General features: G+C 37.8%; 1 protein-coding gene across 1 annotated transcript in view; it reads left to right on the top strand.

Moving 5' to 3' along the window:
* The window catches only part of LOC124798817 (neural-cadherin-like), an 858,611-nt gene that overhangs the window by 600,694 nt on the left and 238,990 nt on the right, over positions 1-18,927 (top strand). Inside the window, exons 7-11 of the mRNA XM_047262347.1 lie at positions 1,101-1,377; positions 1,538-2,007; positions 6,660-6,785; positions 14,054-14,200; positions 17,323-17,514. Coding sequence (XP_047118303.1) covers positions 1,101-1,377; positions 1,538-2,007; positions 6,660-6,785; positions 14,054-14,200; positions 17,323-17,514 — 1,212 coding nt within the window. The remainder of the gene's footprint in view (positions 1-1,100; positions 1,378-1,537; positions 2,008-6,659; positions 6,786-14,053; positions 14,201-17,322; positions 17,515-18,927) is intronic.

Here is an 18,927-nt window from a genome sequence, read left to right as displayed (position 1 = left end):
GATGGTTACACAAACATAAAATGGAGGTGGAAAGATAGAGCATCTACACAGGAATATAACTTTATCTTAAGAACATGGAGTGATTGATGTGCTTGTTCTTTACACTTCACATGTCATTTGACTATGCAATCTAGTTACCATAAGTGCCTCACATCTCCTACATACTTCTCCTCCCTTCATGCTGAAACTATAAACAAGAAAATGTAATTGTATCAAAAACTTACAAACATTTAACGTCATCTAGTTATAAATTGTGGGTTTTAGAATTTAAAAAAACATTAAAATTACTAACAGTTTGCTTCCTTTTTCATGCCATCAAATTATTTAAGCGTTATTTGAACTTCAGATACAGTGATAAATAGATATTATGAGAGCCAGTACATAGTAAGATATGGTGAGTATGAATGGTGTTACGAAATTTTAACCCTTGAAATCACTCTCAAGTGTCACAGTGGTCATGTGTGTGTGTGTGTGTGTGTGTGTGTGTGTGTGTGTGTGTGTGTGTGTGTGTTTTGTTTGTTTTAGAAGAAGGTCATCTGACTGAAAGCTCATTTGCTCATCAGTCTTTTTGTTATGCCTGTCTGTGACTCGGCGTCTCCACTATATGGCAAGGAGCGATCTCTCGTTTTCATAATATAGTCACTATTCCATTGTGGGTTTTCCATTGTTTGATTAAGTATCCAGATTTTCCTACTATTATATCACATTGTATGTGAGCTGTCTGTGAAAAATATCATGTTTGAAGATTAAATAAAAAACTCTGGCTCTTCCATCCTCAAAGGTATAAAAATGGACACTGACAAAGAATTTTAATTGTTGTTCAGTTTATAGTTCATAATTTTTATAGTATTATGTGTCGCTGAGAGAGGGGTACCCTCATAATTATGAATTTCTTTCAAATGCTTGAGACACCATTTGGTGAATTTTGCTACCAGATTCAATAAATTATTTAAAAATGAATAAAACATTTATTTTCACATTATCATAAAAACTTGCAGAACACTGTATGCTTGCTCATTTTTACATTTGAATTAATTTACTAGTATAAAAATAACTCATACACTTGTCAGGAATAACATTAGTATTGACGGGCTTTTCAGCTTACAATTCGAGTTACTGACGTTAATGATAATGCACCAAAGTTTGAGCTGCCAGATTACCAGGCTCATAATGTTGATGAAGATATACCATTGGGAACATCTATATTGAAAGTTAAAGCTACAGACTCAGACTCAGGAGCAAATGCTGAAATTGAATACTTGGTGTCTGATGATCATTTCAGTGTTGATTCAAGTGGTATTATTACCAATAATAAACAGCTGGATGCAGATAATAATAATGCATACTATGAATTTGTTGTTACAGCTAAAGACAAAGGTAACTTACTTATTTCCTCACTATTTCTAGTAGTACTGTTTTTTTTAATTTCAAATTGTCATATGATTGTGTTCAAATTACTATTGGCAAGTTTCTCCTTATTGTTTCATGGTTCTTTGTGATGATAAATTGTGTATAATATTTGCATTATTCCAAACAGGTGAGCCATCAAAAACTGGAACAGCAACAGTTAGAATCTACACAAAGAACAAAAATGATGAAGAACCAAAGTTTTCTCAGCAAGTCTACACCCCAAATGTGGATGAAAATGCAGGACCAAATACACTGGTCACAACAGTTGTAGCTTCAGATAAGGATGGTGACAACGTTCGGTTTGGTTTTGTTGGTGGTGGGACCTCATCTGGACAGTTTGTGATTGAGGAAATAACAGGTGTAATTCGATTACACGGGAATGAGATATCACTAGATAGAGACAAATATGAGCTTAATGTCACAGCGATGGATGATGGATCATGCTGTGTTAATGGTGATAGCACAATTCATACGAGCACAGCAGTAGTTGTTGTTTTTATAACAGATGTCAATGATAACAAACCAGTATTCAAAGACTGTGGTACATATGCACCAAAAGTAGAGGAAGGAGCTCCTAATGGAAGTCCTGTTATAAAGGTAATCTCAAAATAATGCTTATGCTCTGTACCATAAAGAAGGCACAATTTTAAAAAAATTATTACTTGCAAAACAGTAGCTAGGTAGCTGTGACACAGAATAATAAAGTTATTTTTTAAATCTTATTTTGTTTTATGGGATGGTGCATTTCAATAATTAAATCTTGAATTTTATCTGTGGAATTCTGATTATAAATCAGTTACTAGTTCAAGTATTAGAAATATTATCATATTTTATTGTTATATCTGCCAAATTAAAAATTTTATCATCCATGCTGAATACCTCAGGTGGTTGTCTTTGTCATTTCAACTGAGAAGTTCCAGTAATGCTGCATAATTAGTCACATGAACACATTCTCATATAAAAATGTGCATTTGCATGTTTGTAGAAAGAGTCTGAAAGACATAGATGGGAGCAAAGGGATAAAGGGAATAGGGAAAGGATTTGGAAAGTGTACATCTCCTTCCACTTTCAAAACATACACAAGATGATCAGAGAACTGAAAAATGCACTTGATGATCAACAAGGACATAATGATACATTACTGGAATTTTGCAGTGATTGGTTTCTCTTTGTAGAAACAACACTGTGCAATGACAGCCTTACTATTTTAGTTTATTTCACCCATAGTGACTACACAATTAACAGGAAGAAAAAAGGAAGATTAAGGTTTAACATTCTGTCAATAATTAAATCATTAGGGGCAGTGCATAAGTTTTGACTGGGGAAGCATTCATCTTATTGTTCAATTTCATCAGTAGAGATTATGTAATCAACAAAGGGGGAGACAGCAGTTTTTATCTAAATGTTCTGAACCCTCAAAATGCCAGGACTTACGGTACCTTCACTCTTTAATAATTCCTCCAGAAAACCTTTGGGATCCCTGTCCACTTGCAAGGAAGGACACTTACGAGATTGGCAGTAAGTTAGTTCTTCTTTTCTTCTCCCCATAACCAACAAGTGTGACAACTTCAAGAGCATCTTGGATGGGGTAGATGAATCTGTTGTTAAATTGTGTGTTGAGTGTACATGGTGGAGGGGAGGTTGATTGATTGATTGTTTTGGGTGAAGGGGATCAAACAGTGAGGTGAAGGGGAGGTGGAGGGTTGAGTGGTGATCCAGTGCACAGTTGCAACCCGTCAGAAAGTTTCATGTGTGATCATCGTGGACGTCCAGTTCTTGAGACACAAAAATGTGCAGAAAAACTGTACCTGGTATTGAACTGAAGATTCTTTGCATAGAATGTCTGGTTCTGGACCACTCTCCTATAGCGATTTTCTTTAAACACTCCTCATTCAGTTATCACTGCTTTTTGTTTGTGTATAATTTGCATAAAAGATGCTATCAGTTTTTGGATTCAGCTTAGACAATTGACAGGGCATGTCCTGCATAAAGTTCAAATTATATTACTTCATCTAAAACTCACTCCAGTAAATTGAAAAATTGACAAATGGCAATTAATTTATGTTGGATATGTGCAGGATTTTAACCCTGGCTAAGATATGTAAGAATACAACTTTGGCTGAGATGTGCAGGTTTTCACCAGTGGCTGCAATTTATGCTATAAAAAATTAGCTGTTAGATATGTCTCATGGAGGAAGCAATAAAAAATTAAATGCAGTATAATAATCCATTGAACACAGCAGAAATGAGTAGAGGCTGGGAGACACAGGGAAAGAAAAATATTTGATAAATAGGAGAATTCTATAAGAATCAAAGGGAGCCAGGTCAGGTACGTAAGGTGTGTCGGTAAATGAGCAGTGAAGTTAACTCCATTTTATATTGATCTTCAAGCACAAGTTCATAAATTTTCTTGACATTTTCAACTCTCTGGGCAATTGATGGGTGTCCAGAACAAGGTATGTCATTAACAGCATGTCACCATTTTTAAGCAGAAAATCACTTGTACACTTCAGTTTTTCCCAAAGTATTATTTCTGTAACCTTTTCCTCATCACAACAGTTTCTATGATGCCTTTACAAAGCAGGAAGCAAAGTTTCACATCTGTGCATAGTTCACATACATCCACTATTTATAAAACTCTAGAAGAGAGCAGAGCGGCTTAGGATAAAAAAAATTCACTCTGGCAAGGTGCCATAGGCAGTGCTAAATTCCTAAGGAGTTGTGCAGCACACACCTTAAGTGGAGAAACGTACCACATGGGCTCTGCCCATGGCAGTGCTATATAGATAACCTTTGGATAGTTGTAAGTATTGCCTCACAAACTCAGCTCAAAAGTTCATTAAATAAAATAAAATGTCAGAGGATTAGAAAAGGGAAAAGCTAGGGACAGTTCCATTGCATATGTTAATCCTTATAATACAGTTTCCATTATCAAAATTGATTGTAAAAAACTGATTGGAATGATAAGTACAAAAGTAATACACTACTAATAGTAATTCCACTCACCACAGATTATGATGACAGATATGAAGCTGACAGTTATCTTCTGTTTCCCTGATCTTTTGTTTCTTAAAATACATTTCCATTTGAAATATTTTTCATGTTTTGTGTATTATATTCCTCTTATTCTCCTCCCTCTTTGTCCTCCTATTATTCGCAAATAATGTATACATCTTAAGTTTAAATGTTTGTCTCTCCTACAGTCATTCATGTAAAAATAATTGAGGGAAACATTCCACGTGGGAAAAATATATCTAAAAAAAAGATGATGTGTCTTACCAAACGAAAGTGCTGGCAGGTTGATAGATACACAAACATACACACAAAATTCAAGCTTTCGCAACCAACGGTTGCTTCATCAGGAAAGAGGGAAAGACGAAAGGACGTGGGTTTTAAGGGAGAGGGCAAGGAGTCATTCCAATCACGGGAGCGGAAAGACTTACCTTAGGGGGAAAAAAGGACACACACACACACACACACACACACACACACACACACACACACACGGCAAAGAGTTTGGGCAGAGATGTCAGTCGAGGCGGAAGTACAGAGGCAAAGATGTTGTTGAATAACAGGTGAGGTATCAGCGGCGGCAACTTGAAATTAGGGGAGGTTGAGGTCTGGCGGGTAATGAGAAGAGAGGATATACTGAAGGGCAAGTTCCCATCTCCGGAGTTCTGACAGGTTGGTGTTAGTGGGATGTATCCAGATAACCCAGACGGTGTAACACTGTGCCAAGATGTGCTAGCCGTGCACCAAGGCATGTTTAGCCACAGGGTGATCCTCATTACCAACAAATACTGTCTGCCTGTGTCCATTCATGCGAATGGACAGTTTGTTGCTGGTCATTCCCCCATAGAAAGCTTCACAGTGTAGGCAGGTCAGTTGGTAAATCACGTGGGTGCTTTCACACATGGCCCTGACTTTGATCGTGTACACCTTCCGGGTTACAGGACTGGTGTAGGTGGTGGTGGGAGGGTGCATGGGACAGGTTTTACACTGGGGGCGGTTACAAGGGTAGGAGCCAGAGGGTAGGGAAGCTGGTTTGGGGATTTCATAGGGATGAACTAAGAGGTTACGAAGGTTAGGTGGACGGCGGAAAGACACACTTGGTGGAGTGGGGAGGATTTCATGAAGGATGGATCTCATTTTAGGGCAGGATTTGAGGAAGTCGTATCCCTGCTGGAGAGCCACATTCAGAGTCCGATCCAGTCCCGGAAAGTATCCTGTCACAAGTGGGGCACTTTTGGGGTTCTTCTGTGGGAGGTTCTGGGTTTGAGGGGATGAGGAAGTGGCTCTGGTTATTTGCTTCTGTACCAGGTCGGGAGGGTAGTTGCAGGATGCGAAAGCTGTTTTCAGGTTGTTGGTGTAATGGTTCAGGGATTCCGGACTGGAGCAGACTTGTTTGCCACGAAGACCTAGGCTGTACAGAAGGGACCGTTTGATGTGGAATGGGTGGCAACTGTCATAATGGAGGTACTGTTGCTTGTTGGTGGGTTTGATGTGGACGGACGTGTGAAGCTGGCCATTGGACAGATGGAGATCAACGTCAAGGAAAATGGCATGGGATTTGGAGTAGGACCAGGTGAATCTGATGGAACCAAGGGAGTCAAGGTTGGAGAGGAAATTCTGTTCTTCTTCTTCACTGTGAGTCCAGATCATGAAGATGTCATCAATAAATCTGTACCAAACTTTGGGTTGGCAGGCCTGGGTGACCAAGAAGGCTTCCTCTAAGCGACCCATAAATAGTTTGGCATATGAGGGGGCCATCCTGGTACCCATGGCTGTTCCCTTTAATTGTTGGTATGTCTGGCCTTCGAAAGTGAAGAAGTTGTGGGTCAGGATGAAGCTGGCTAAGGTAATGAGGAAAGAGGTTTTAGGTAGGGTGGCAGGTGATCGGCGTGAAAGAAAGTGCTCCATCGCAGCAAGGCCCTGGACGTGCAGAATATTTGTGTATAAGGAAGTGGCATCAATTGTTACAAGGATGGTTTCCGGGGGTAACAGATTGGGTAAGGATTCCAGGCGTTCGAGGAAGTGGTTGGCGTCTTTGATGAAGGATGGGAAATCTTGAATTTTGTGTGTATGTTTGTATTTGTTTGTATATATATATATAACAGATTTATCATTATTTTATATATTGTATTTGTACTTTCAAAGCAGTTTGTTAGTTTTGTCCATATTTTTTGAAGATTTCAGTATATGTTCAAGTCACTTTTCATATTAATTCCATAGATCATATGATTTCATAGGTACATGCAACAGATGAGGATAAGGGTGTCAATGGGCAAGTGAAGTACTCAATTGTTCAACAGCCAAACCAGAAAGGTACAAAATTTACTGTTGATGAAGAAACTGGAGAAGTATCTACAAATAAGGTCAGAAAAAATTTAATAATTACAATTATTTTGCATCTCACATCATATTACCATGTAATCAACATGTAATTTGAAATTTAAAAAGCAGGGAAAGATGGGGCATATATAATAAAATACAACTGAATTTCAATTCATCTGATTTATATGTATCATTTTCATTGCTGTTTCTGATTGTTTTGGTATGATAACTTTAATACTCAGCACATTAAAACATTGCATGTTGCTGTTTGATATCATGTTATACTTCATATAGCCCTTGAATTCATAATTTAAGTACTCTTTAAGCATGCCATTAAAATGTTTAGTTTTTCTGCAAAATAATTCGACAACTGACTTAGTCCAGTAAAACCAGTATTGTGTTTTATGTGAAATCTATGACTGTTACAAATTAAATGATTAGCAAAGGCCATTGCATAAAGTCTCTGCTATTATTCATTTGTTCATCAGTGTTTCAAAATACCACATGTCCTGTTATATTATTGAAGTGTGGTTAAAAATGAGTTTAAAACAATTCATGTGATTTCTGTATGTTTGTTGAATAATGTTAAACACATAATAGAATGTGTTGTACAATTTACCGTAGGTACAAAAATACATCTTAGTACCTGTAAAATCAATATCATCTACACTACATGAATGTATAAATACTGTCTGTGACATGATTTGGGGATAAATTCTATGTAACATATTTTGGAACAAGAAAAAACAATAACAACTGTAGACCATTTATTTCATTTGTACTTTAATTTGAGTTAGTTATTTAAAATGAATCTTTCACTCTGCAGCAGAGTGTGTGTTGTTTTGAAACTGTTTGGGAGATTGTACCTGTCCACCAGGCAAGGACTTCACACTGTGCAAGCAATGCTCTCTACAGTTTAGTTTTCAAGACATGACTCACAATATATCCTCATACTTCCTGCCAGTACTTCTCTCCTACTAGCCAAACATCACAGCTGTCTCTTCCAGAGCGTGCTGGAGTTGCTCTCCTGAAAGAAAAGATGGCCAGCCAGGCACTTCTGGGAGTAAAGACTGCTAGTCCAGCAAGATAAACAGGACAGAGTCTATGAAATTTGTAAAGTAAGAGGGAGATACTGGTGACAGCCAATCTGTGACAAAGGGTTGTGAGTTAATGCCAGATAACTCAGATGATAGCAGCATTGCCCACAAAAGACAAGGTTCTGAGTTTGAGTCCTGCTCTTGCACACAGTTGTAATCTACTAGGAAGCTTTTGATCTAATTATCATCATTAAATGTTTGGGTTATGGTCTTATAAAATTTTACTGTCTGGACTCCAACCACACTGTGAGTTATGGAGACAAGATGAAGTTTCTTGGATTCTAGCTACAGCTAGCTGCAACCAGTCAGTTATACATAATTACTTTATTTCCATCAAGTAGTTTTTGAGCCATTTCCCCTGAAATTTATGTATTCATTCTTCATGGATATTGTTGGACAATGGAGTTTTCTTCCTGTGACAACATACGTACTAACGGTTCTAACATCCCCAGACGAGCTTCCATTCTCAGCATATTTTGGTCACACAGTTAGCTGCGATGCACTATAACTGAATATTTGTTTCTGTTATTTTATCTGACAGTGTAATATTGTTTTCTTTAACTAAAGAAATGCAAGTACTATTTGCTGTCATCCATTCTTACGCCAGTGCATAGTGTTCAACTTACTTAGCAAGTTTAATCCTTTAATTGTGGTTCTGAAAAGTCTACAAAATACCCATCCATGGTTGCCATAGTTGGTTCATTAAACTCAAAACATTGCTAGCCAGTAATGTTGCCACATGTCACTATAAGCATATATCAGGACTGGCCGGCCCGTGTGGCCGAGTGGTTTTAGGCGCATCAGTCTGGAACCGCGGGGCCGGTGTGGCCGAGTGGTTCTAGGCACTTTAGTCTGGAACGGCGGGACTGCTACGGTTGCAGGTTAGAATCCTGCCTTGGGCATGGATGTGTGTGATGTCCTTAGGTTAGTTAGGTTTAAGTAGTTCTAAGTTCTAGGGGACTGATGACCTCAGATGTTAAGTCCTATAGTGCTCAGAGCCATTTTTTTTTTTATCAGGAATGCCAAATTTGGTGAACAGGTCGGAACATTTGGTACTTAAATTTCCTGTTTTCATGTTACCAAAGCAGCTTTGTGACCAAGTGCATACCCCTGATAAAAAAATTCTTTATATTTTTTTTATGAAAATTTTTGACAGAATAATTTAATTGGATAGATAAAAAATCTACTCTAATTAGGCAAGCTTTTCGAGCCTGTCTCTCCTTCTTCAGGCAGTAGAGTTGAAGGGGAAGGAAGAGGGGTGAAGGAAAAGAACTAGAGAGGTTGAGGAAAGGGAGTAGATTTCTGGAAAGTCACCCAGAATTGTGGGATCAGGGGAGTCTCCTCTGACCTGCAGTTCAGGATGATTTCCCAAAAATCATCCCCTTTTGCTAGATCTCTCTAGTTCTTTTCTTTCACTCATGTTCCTTCCCCCGTCAACCCTTCTGCCTGAAGAAGGAGCCAAAGGGTCCAAAAGCTTGTCTAATTGTAACTTTCTTTTATGTGTATGTTCTGCTGCCACTTGGTGAGTAGATTTTTTATCTATCCAATTAAATTATATCTTTATATTTTCCTATCTAGGTTCCTTTCTAGTGTTGCTTTAATTAATTGGTCCAGAATACATGTGCCACGGAAAACGGTGGCTTTACAGTGTTACTTGATTTTCTTTTCTTTCTTGCTCTTTTTGTGTGTTTCTAACCACTGCTTTACTTATTGTTTCACTCCTAGTGCATGAAATGAAGGATCCACACCTCATCAACAACAGCAGATCATTACATGAAATCACTTTGATTCCTTTTAAATGGGCCAAATGTAGTTGAGATTTTGGTCAGCATTTAACAAACCTTTCTCATAATGAATTCTTTATGTAAAATGTGCCATTCTCTTTCTATTGCTGTGCCTATGGCATAAGCATTTATTAAACCTGTAATAACCAATTGTTCACTACCATATTGCGCACTTTCTTAATACTATCACCTGTGATTGCAGTTTTGTGATGTGCTTGATGTGAGTTATCTTCAAGCAAAGTTTGACACATTTGAGTTTAGTTGCACATTTCTTAACTGTTGACAGTGGTGTAACAGGATCCATGTAAAATTTGACTAACCTAACATGAAGTTAATTGGTTATAAATCATCTGAAACAAATTATTTTAAGATGGCACAGAATTCAGTTGTATTCATTTGAATGAAACACAAAAAACAGCATTACAGAAATTCACATACACAAGGCTAATTAGCAGATCAAGTTAACACCACTTATAACAACAATGACAGTTTCTGGATGGAGCAATACATAATATTAGGGAAGGGCAACCATGCACCTATAGCAGATTGATGCATGGAGCAGAGTAACACATAACAGAAAAGAGCATTTACACTAGCTATCAAGCTCTAGCTCTTTTCCTGGAAATAGTACACACATTAAAACACACACACAAATGAACACTCCCATTGCGTAAGCTGATGGAGTAGGGAGGGGGAAGCTAGGGATGCAAGGATGGGAAAGAGGTGGGTATTTTGACAGATGACTTTGCCATGTGATGATGAAGAAAGTGCAGAAGATACAATGAGAGACGTAGGAAGAGGGAGAGTGGGGAAGGAGAGGGAGGATGGAAGGAGGGAAAGATGAAGATGAAGAGGAGGGGGGAGGGGAGAAAGAAGGTGGTGGGCTTGAAAAGGGGGAGTGGCGAGGGAGTGAGGGGGGGAGGGAGGGAGAGAGAGAGATATTCATACGTAGTTCAGAGAAACCCTTCCAGCACAAGTTTCTTTGAACTGTGCAGATGGGAACTGTCTCTCTAACATGTCCTACCCCCTCACAATCCCCTGACCTAAACCTCTGCTAACCTGTTCCCTCTGTCTCACCTTGCATTTTCCTTTCTCTTTTCTGCTCATACCACTCCTCCTTCCAGGTCAAGCACTGCCTTCTCCTACCACTTGTCCTCTCCCCTGCCCACCCACACCCCTGTCATGCAGGCCTTCTCTCTCTTTCCCCACCCTCTATCTCCCTCTTCCCTTTTTTCAGCCCTCTCCTCTCCCTCTTCACCCTTCTCTCCATTGCTCCTTCTCCAACTTCACCTTTCTCTCCTTTTCCCCCTCCCCTTCCCCCCCCCCCCTCCACACTCAGTTATCCACCTCTCCCTCTACCTACATTTCTTGTTGTACCCTCTGTACTTGTTTTGTCTGCTTGTGCGGCTGCATAATCATCTGTCTGAAGACCTGCACCTTTCTCCTCCTTGTGTCCCTCCATACCCTTCCCCATCAGCTTCAGGCAACTACTTTCAGTAACTGACTATCAATAATTAGTCTTGCTGTGGCCATGGGAATGTGTGTTTGGATGTCTGCATGATTGGGTGTGTGAAAGTATGCTGGAAAAATAGTGCTGTAAAACTAGTGTGAATGCTGTTTTCTGTTATGTGTTACTTTCCCCCATGCCTCAATCCACTATAATGAGTGATTTCTTTTCCCTCATTTAACATATTTAACACAGCTTGTGATATTCTGTGGTAAGTAACAATATAACAAAAACAAAAATTTAGTTTAATCAGTGCTGTCCCTGCTGGAGCAAAAAAATTTCACCTTAGTACCATAGTATTAGCAATTTCAGTCCTCAGCACTGGTTCTGTAGTGTGTTGTGTGGTATCTGTCTGTTTTCTGACACTTGGACAAAGCCATTCATCAGAGGAAGAAAGAGAAACTCCCACAGAAAACTCACAGATACATGACCAATGTTGTCTCCAGGTGCTGTGCCCCGATTGAAGTGAGTAGTGATCTTATTGTGGATTGGTAGTGGGGGTATAGAAGAGGTGTGGGGCAGAGAGACGTAGGAAGAGCTGGGTAGGAGTAGAGGCAAGGCCATCAAAGGCAAGGCCAACAATGAAGGCAGCCATGTAATGTAGCAACTAGGTGACATTCTATGTGGGCATGACCCCTGACAAGCTGTCTGCTTACATGAACGACACTGGCATATTGTGGCTAAGAGACCACCTAGTTGCCAAACATGTGTTGAAGGAAAAAAAAAAAAAAAAAGGAGAGAGAGCTTGCCTTCAGTAACTGCTTTAAAGCCCATACCATTTTGATCCTCCCACCATCACCAGCTTTCTTGAGCTGCTCAGGGGGAACTCTCCCTGCAACATATACTTTGTTCCTGTAATCCACCTGGCATCAGCCTTTGCTGGTCACTGTCCTCAGCCTTCATTAATTCCTGTCCTCCACCTGCTTGTATTCCCTTCCCTGCTCCCACACCAACCCCACTCTTGCCTTTTATTCCAACAGCTCATCTAGCACCCCACAACCCATTGTCCTGCTCCCACCACATTCCCACAGACTCTCATACGCAGTACTGCAGCATCTATCTCCATCCCAACACTGCCATCTCCCTCTCTTCTGACCCCACACCTGTTCTGCACACTCCCTACCTACATCAGCCAAGATCACTTTCACCCACAGGGCCACTGGCCTGGAGAAGACAGTTGTTGTGTATGTGTTTTCCATCATCTAATGAAAGACTTCATCCAATACCTAAAAATTAGCAAACAGTTGACTATTTTAAATGTGCCTGTCTGCTGTTGTACTTCCCTGTGTGATGAGTTGCAATCTCACACAACTAGCTCTCTACCCACATGAAGTGTTGAATGCTATCTACAAGGGATTTCAAATTGATTCTATATTTGTAGGTTTCCAGAAGGCTTTTGAAACTGTACCTCACAAGTGACTAGTAACGAAATATCATGTTTATGGAAGGCAGCCAGTTAAGTGACTGGATTCATGATTTCCTGTCAAAGAGCTCATAGTTCATAGTAACTAATGGAAAGTTGTCGAGTTAAACAGAAGTGATTCTGGCATTCCCCAAGGTAGTGTTCAAGGGCCTCTGCTGTTCCTTACGTATATAAAAAAAAAATTTAGGAGACAATCTGACCAGCTGTCTTTGGTTCTTTGCAGATGATGATGTCGTTTATCATCCAGTAAAGTCATCAGAAGATCAAAACCAATTGCAAAATGAATATATCTGTACTGTGTGAAAATTGGCAGGTGACCCAAACTAATGAAAAGTGTGAGGTCAACCACATGAACACTAAAAGGAATCCATTAAACTTTGGTTACATGATTAATCAATAAAATTTTAAGGCTGTAAATTCAACTAAATAGCTAGGAATTACAATTATGAACAACTTAAATTGGAAAGAACACACAGAAAATGTTGTGGAGAAGGTGAACTAAAGACTGCGTTTTATTTGCAGAATACTTATAACATACAACAGATCTATTAAAGAGACTGCCTATACTACGCTCATCCATCTGCTTTTGAAGTACTGCTGCACAGTGTGGGAGATCCTTATCAGATAGGGTTAATGGAGTACAATGGGAAAGTTCTAAGAAGGGCAGCATGTTTTTTATTATCAAGAAATAGGGGATAGAGTGTCGTGGATATGATACAGGATTTGGTGTGGACATCATTAAAACAAAATTTCAATCACCAGCTTTCTCCTCTGAATGTGAAAATATTTTGTTGATGCCAACTTACATAGGGAGAAATGATTATCATAATAAAATAATGGAAATCAGAGCTTGCACAGAAAGATTTGGGTGTTTGTTTTTTGCGTGAGCTGTTCAAGAGTGGAATAATAGCGAATTATTGTGAAGTTGGTTCGATGAACCCTCTGCCAGTCACTTAAGTGTCATTTACAGAGTAGCCATTTAGATGCAGATTCTGAGAGGCATTATATACGAGTTTCAGTTAGTGGATGTATACGTCAACAAACTGTCTAAGGCTGGTAAACTGTCTTGCTAATTAGTCATCATATATGGCATAATCATGTGAAAATGAAAGAGTGGTAGCCTCAGTTCTTGTTTAGTAGATTTCTTATAATCCTAGCTGATACATGAGAAGGTAGAGGGGAAAAAATGGAGGTTTTGTTGACAGTGGTAGTTGAAGAACGTTTTCATTGAGTCTCACAATTTAAGGACAGCTATTGAAGGAGTAACAGATTAAAACTGTATACACAATGATTAGTTGTAAGTCATATCTCAAATGTCAGTATTGTGGATGGTAAATGTGACAATAATAGTGGTAAATGAAGGGAGCATTTGTAACAAATTCTGTCTCTTAAGCTGTAATGCGATACCCTCTTTCAGTGTGTTGTTTCCCATAACTAATCATTAGAAAATAGTATTTGTGAATAAATGAACCAAGCTACTTTATTGTCTAATCCACAGGTGTTTGACCGTGAAGGCGATGATGGAAAATTTGTATCTGTAACAGTAAAGGCAACAGATCAAGGTGAACCTTCACTGGAAGGTGTCTGCTCATTCACAGTTGAAATCACTGATGTTAATGACAATCCACCTTTGTTTGACAGACAGGTAAGTCTTTGTTTACTATGAAATGTGACAGAAAACTACAACAGCAGTAATATGAAAATAGCAAATATGTCAGTCTCTCACCATTATCAGCTTTTCGTAAGTTGTAAAGGACAAGCATAATTATTGAGTAATAAATAAATGGTAGTTGTTTCACAGCAGTGATGACAGAATAGAACACTATGTCCAAACATAAAATATTTCACTCTTGTGTGTATATTTGACACTGTCATTCCTTATTTCTTTTTTTATCAAATATGGCATCTTTCCGCAGTTTGTACTTTGCACCCTTCCATTCGTAACTTAATAAATAATTTCACAAATGTTTAAACTATTTTTTCATCATCATCATCATCATCATCATCATCATCGTCATCCTCATCATTATCTGCATTCATGGATTAGGTTTGAGGAACCTGTTCCAGCTTGTGTGTCTTAGCTCCAACACTTCCCAGGGTGATATACATCCCTTATCCCTTTGGATATACATTGAAAAAAATTTTTTGGATATATGTCTTGTTGCATTCTGTTTACATGTTGCTTCCGTTTCTGCTTATGTGTGTTAATTTTTTCTGCCATTGCAAATATTTTAAGCTCATTTCTAATATCTTCATTTCTTAGTCTATCTCCTAGTTTACATCCTTTAACTGATCTGATTTCTGGCATCAGTAATCAATTTATGTCTTCTTTGTTTGCTATGAAGCCTTAGATTTGTAAAGTAGCATTAGAACAGCTAGTGTTTTATAGAATTTCAACCATATTTCTTTAGTTATCTTTTTGTTTAATATTCTTTTATTGTTCCACAGATACCTCAAAATTTTGTTGTTTTATTATTCCTATCTTTGTCATAATCAAAACGTTGCTCCCTAGGTAGTTAAAATGATGTAGTCACTTGAAGATTTTATTTTCTATCACTATTTTTGAGTGCACCTCTTGTTTCCCTCAGAACACTATTACTTTTGTCATTGTATTGATATTTTGCAATTATCTCTTAGGCCAGTTTGGTTTAATTTAAAAATATGTCTTTGCTATTCTTCTTCTGAAGTGGTTGTTATAGTCTGGTCATCAGTATACATTAATGTTTTTATGTAATGGTCACATCTAGTTTTATTCCTATGTTATTTTTTGATTCCTCATTCTGTTTTTAATCACCTGAATTATATACAGAGTGAGAAAGGCTGCAATTTTTTATCTTCTTGGATAGTTAAAACATAGGTCTTACTTATTTTGTTCTCTGTTTTTATTAAAGATTTAGTTTCATTGTATAGGCTTCTTATGGCCCATATGAAGTGTCATGCAATTCCAATTTTTTTTAACGTGGATTGGATTTTAGTTGTGTTAATGCATTGGTATAGTCAATAAAAGCTATGTGTGTCTTATTATTAAATTCTCTTGTTTTATTTATCAACATCTTCAAAGCAAATATATTGTCAGTTGTTGCGCATCCAAATCTACTTCCATTCTGGTCCTCAGTTAAAATTGTTTTGGCTATTGATCTTAACCTTAGAGTTAAAATTCCTGCATGCACATTGTATCCAACTGTTTAAACACTTATTCCCCTATAACTGTTAGTTTTTTCAATCTCATTTTTTAAAAAACTGAGTACACAACAGTTGTTGACCAGATGTGTGGTATTCTCGCTTTCCACCAGCATAAATTTAGAAAATATAAAAAACTTAGAATGAGATTTTCACTCTGCAGCAGAGTGTGCGCTGATATGAAACTTCCTGGCAGATTAAAACTGAGTGCCCAACCGAGACTCGAACTCGGGACCTTTGCCTTTCACGGGCAAGTGCTCTACCATCTGAGCTACCAAAGCACGACTCACGCCCGGTCCTCACAGCTTTACTTCTGCCAGTATCTCGTCTCCTACCTTCCAAACTCTACAGAAGCTCTCCTGCGAACCTTGCAGAACTAGCACTCCTGAAAGCAAGGATACTGCGGAGACATGTTTGGAAGGTAGGAGACAAGATACTGGCAGAAGTAAAGCTGCGAGGACCGGGTGTGAGCCGTGCTTCGGTAGCTCAGATGGTAGAGCACTTGCCCGCGAAAGGCAAAGGTCCCGAGTTCGAGTCTTGGTTGGGCACACAGTTTTAATCTGCTAGGAAGTTTTATAAAAAACTTAGTTTGTGCAGAATTCTGCCATATTTTATCTTATGTTACTTTTTGTCATGAGCTGGAATATTTTCTACATGCATGAAAATTCTGGTACAAGGTTCAGACTTGACCATGTGTAAATAAGCTAACTGGTACAAGGCCCAAACTTGACCATCTGTAAATAAGGTAAACGGTTTTGCAGCAAACAAGTTTTCCTTTCATCTTATAGAACAATGTGTTACAAAGCTTAAAACAAATTAAAATGGTCTTCTTGGACAATGTACTCAAAACTGATGAATAATTTACTGTACAAATCTGAGCTAATGTCACCTCAGGGATCTTGGTATTTTTGCACTTATATGTTAACATGTTAATTCTTCAGTGGTATTTGTGATTAAACCTTTTATTAGAAACATACTGCCTAACTGAAGCACAGTACAAGAAATAAAAATGGACCCCTTTAGAGACTTGTTTTGTGTGGTAGTTTGCCATAATACAGTATTTTACATGTGCTCTACATTTAATAATTTCTCTTTCCCTCAAAATTTATCACACAGACAGAACAGTATGTCTCCTATAGTTATATGTCTTTCTTGTTTCATATTTAAATGCAGATTATGTAACAATTAAATTATTTACTGAAAATAGGGAATGAACAAAAGCTTTAAGATGAATTTAATGCATCCCACAGAAGTTTTATTGTGTCTGATAAAAAAAAGAATTTCTTTCTGTCTGTTTTTATGAAAGTACATGATAATAACTGAAAGTGCATCCCTTATACACGTTAACATACATACATGTTAACACATCAGATGTTAATACATCAGATGTTAACACATGAGGAGCCTGCATGACAATCCAATGCAAATGCGTGAACTTATTGGGGGCCTGAAGGAAGTGCCTGCCTGTATGATCAGTGGAAAGTTAACAATGTTGGTTTTGGTTGAAATGTGATACATTAACCAGAGAAAAAAATCAATATAATCATCCACATACCTGTAATGCGATATATTTCCTTCTTTCCACAGAAATACATTGAAAATGTCAAGCAAGATGCAAGCATTGGTACCAACATTTTACGTGTCTCAGCTTCTGATGAAGATGCTGACAATAATGGTGCTATTGTTTATTCCCTGAGTGCTCCATATAACCCGTCAGACTTGGAATATTTTGAGATTCAACAAGAGTCTGGCTGGATTGTTCTGAGGAAGCCTTTGGATGTAAGTATTTGAGTGCAAATGCGTGACCAGGCTGCTCTTTTCTCCAATTTTCATAATGTAAGTGTGAATGGATGGTGTTGTTGATATTTACATACAAATTTGCAAGCATGTCTTTGGATTACATACTGCTTTTGTTTTACAACTGTTTTCTTATTATTCAGAATGTAACTCGTCTTTCATCAGGGTTTAATTTGGAAGGAGTAGGTCTGGTGACAGTTGCTAAATACTTTTACACTGAAGGGACATTAAACTCTAATCTTCAATTCTCTTCTACTATCGAGAGAGTCAGTTTCAAGTTCTCCTTTTAAGCACAGACATATTTAACTTCGTAAGTAAAATCCAAACATAAAATTAATGCGATCAAATTAAGCCCTGATTTCCATATGATAATGACATTAAGCAGCATTTGAGAGGACAAGGAATACGATGTGCACTGCAGATAAGGTGATACTAAGATATTGCTGTATTTCAGTACCTTTATTGTGCCTTGACATGTTTCAAATAAGCCTATTCTGTCTCACACTTTACATTTCTATCTTTAGCTTCTTGAGTAAAATTCTTGATTTGTTCACACTTTACTTTAAGTTGCTGAGAAACATAAATACTCACTGTATACAATAAGTTTCATTTGTACGGCACTTTTTATTGTATATTGTATTTCACTGTTCTTTGAAATTAGTATGGTATGTGAACGTATACACACACTGTATATCCAAATGCACTGTTGTGAGTCCTTACATAACTTTTTTTTTTTTTTTGCAAATAGCTCAAAGTTTAATTTCCTTGGATATACTTTGACGTATATTGTTCATCACCAGATTATATATTTTTGTTTTTCTGACCGCGAGGTTTTTAAATATTTTTTGAATTTTTCTAGGTTTGGAAGAGATGCGATTTTGCTGCATATGCAGTGGACTGATAGCTTTTTGTGACGAGAACTGTATCTCTGGTGTCTGAATGTAAATCTAAGTCACTAATTTTTGAACTACTTTTCAGAGAAGTGGAAAGATTTTTGAGAGCTGAATCATCGATTTTGCTGGCACAGAATATATTTTTTCTTGATATTTTTTTGTCTCCTTTTTCAGGAGATGACCTAATAGCGTTTAGAACAAGTATGGTATTTTGCCAAACTGAGTGCATCAGAGCTAATTTTTAATTTTTGTTTTAAACCTTCTGCTGAGGTTTACTCTGATGCTACTCAGTTGTTATCAGATTTGTGACTTTTTCCTTCTGTGTATGGGGCAGCGTACCAAAAAGTCGTCCACATTTTTTTACGATGTAGACTACATACCCCCATTTTTAACAACCACCCTATCCCACACTTTTTAAAAGTACATTATTTTACGCATGTGGATTGCTTGCTTTAAAATATTGTTTATAATTTTCAAATTCTTTTTTTATTTTGTTGATTGC

This window comes from Schistocerca piceifrons, chromosome 5 (genome assembly GCF_021461385.2).
Source record: "Schistocerca piceifrons isolate TAMUIC-IGC-003096 chromosome 5, iqSchPice1.1, whole genome shotgun sequence".
Classification (NCBI taxonomy): Eukaryota; Metazoa; Arthropoda; class Insecta; order Orthoptera; family Acrididae; genus Schistocerca; species Schistocerca piceifrons.
Note: the sequence above shows the minus strand (reverse complement) of the source record. Positions and strands in the feature narration are given on the sequence as shown.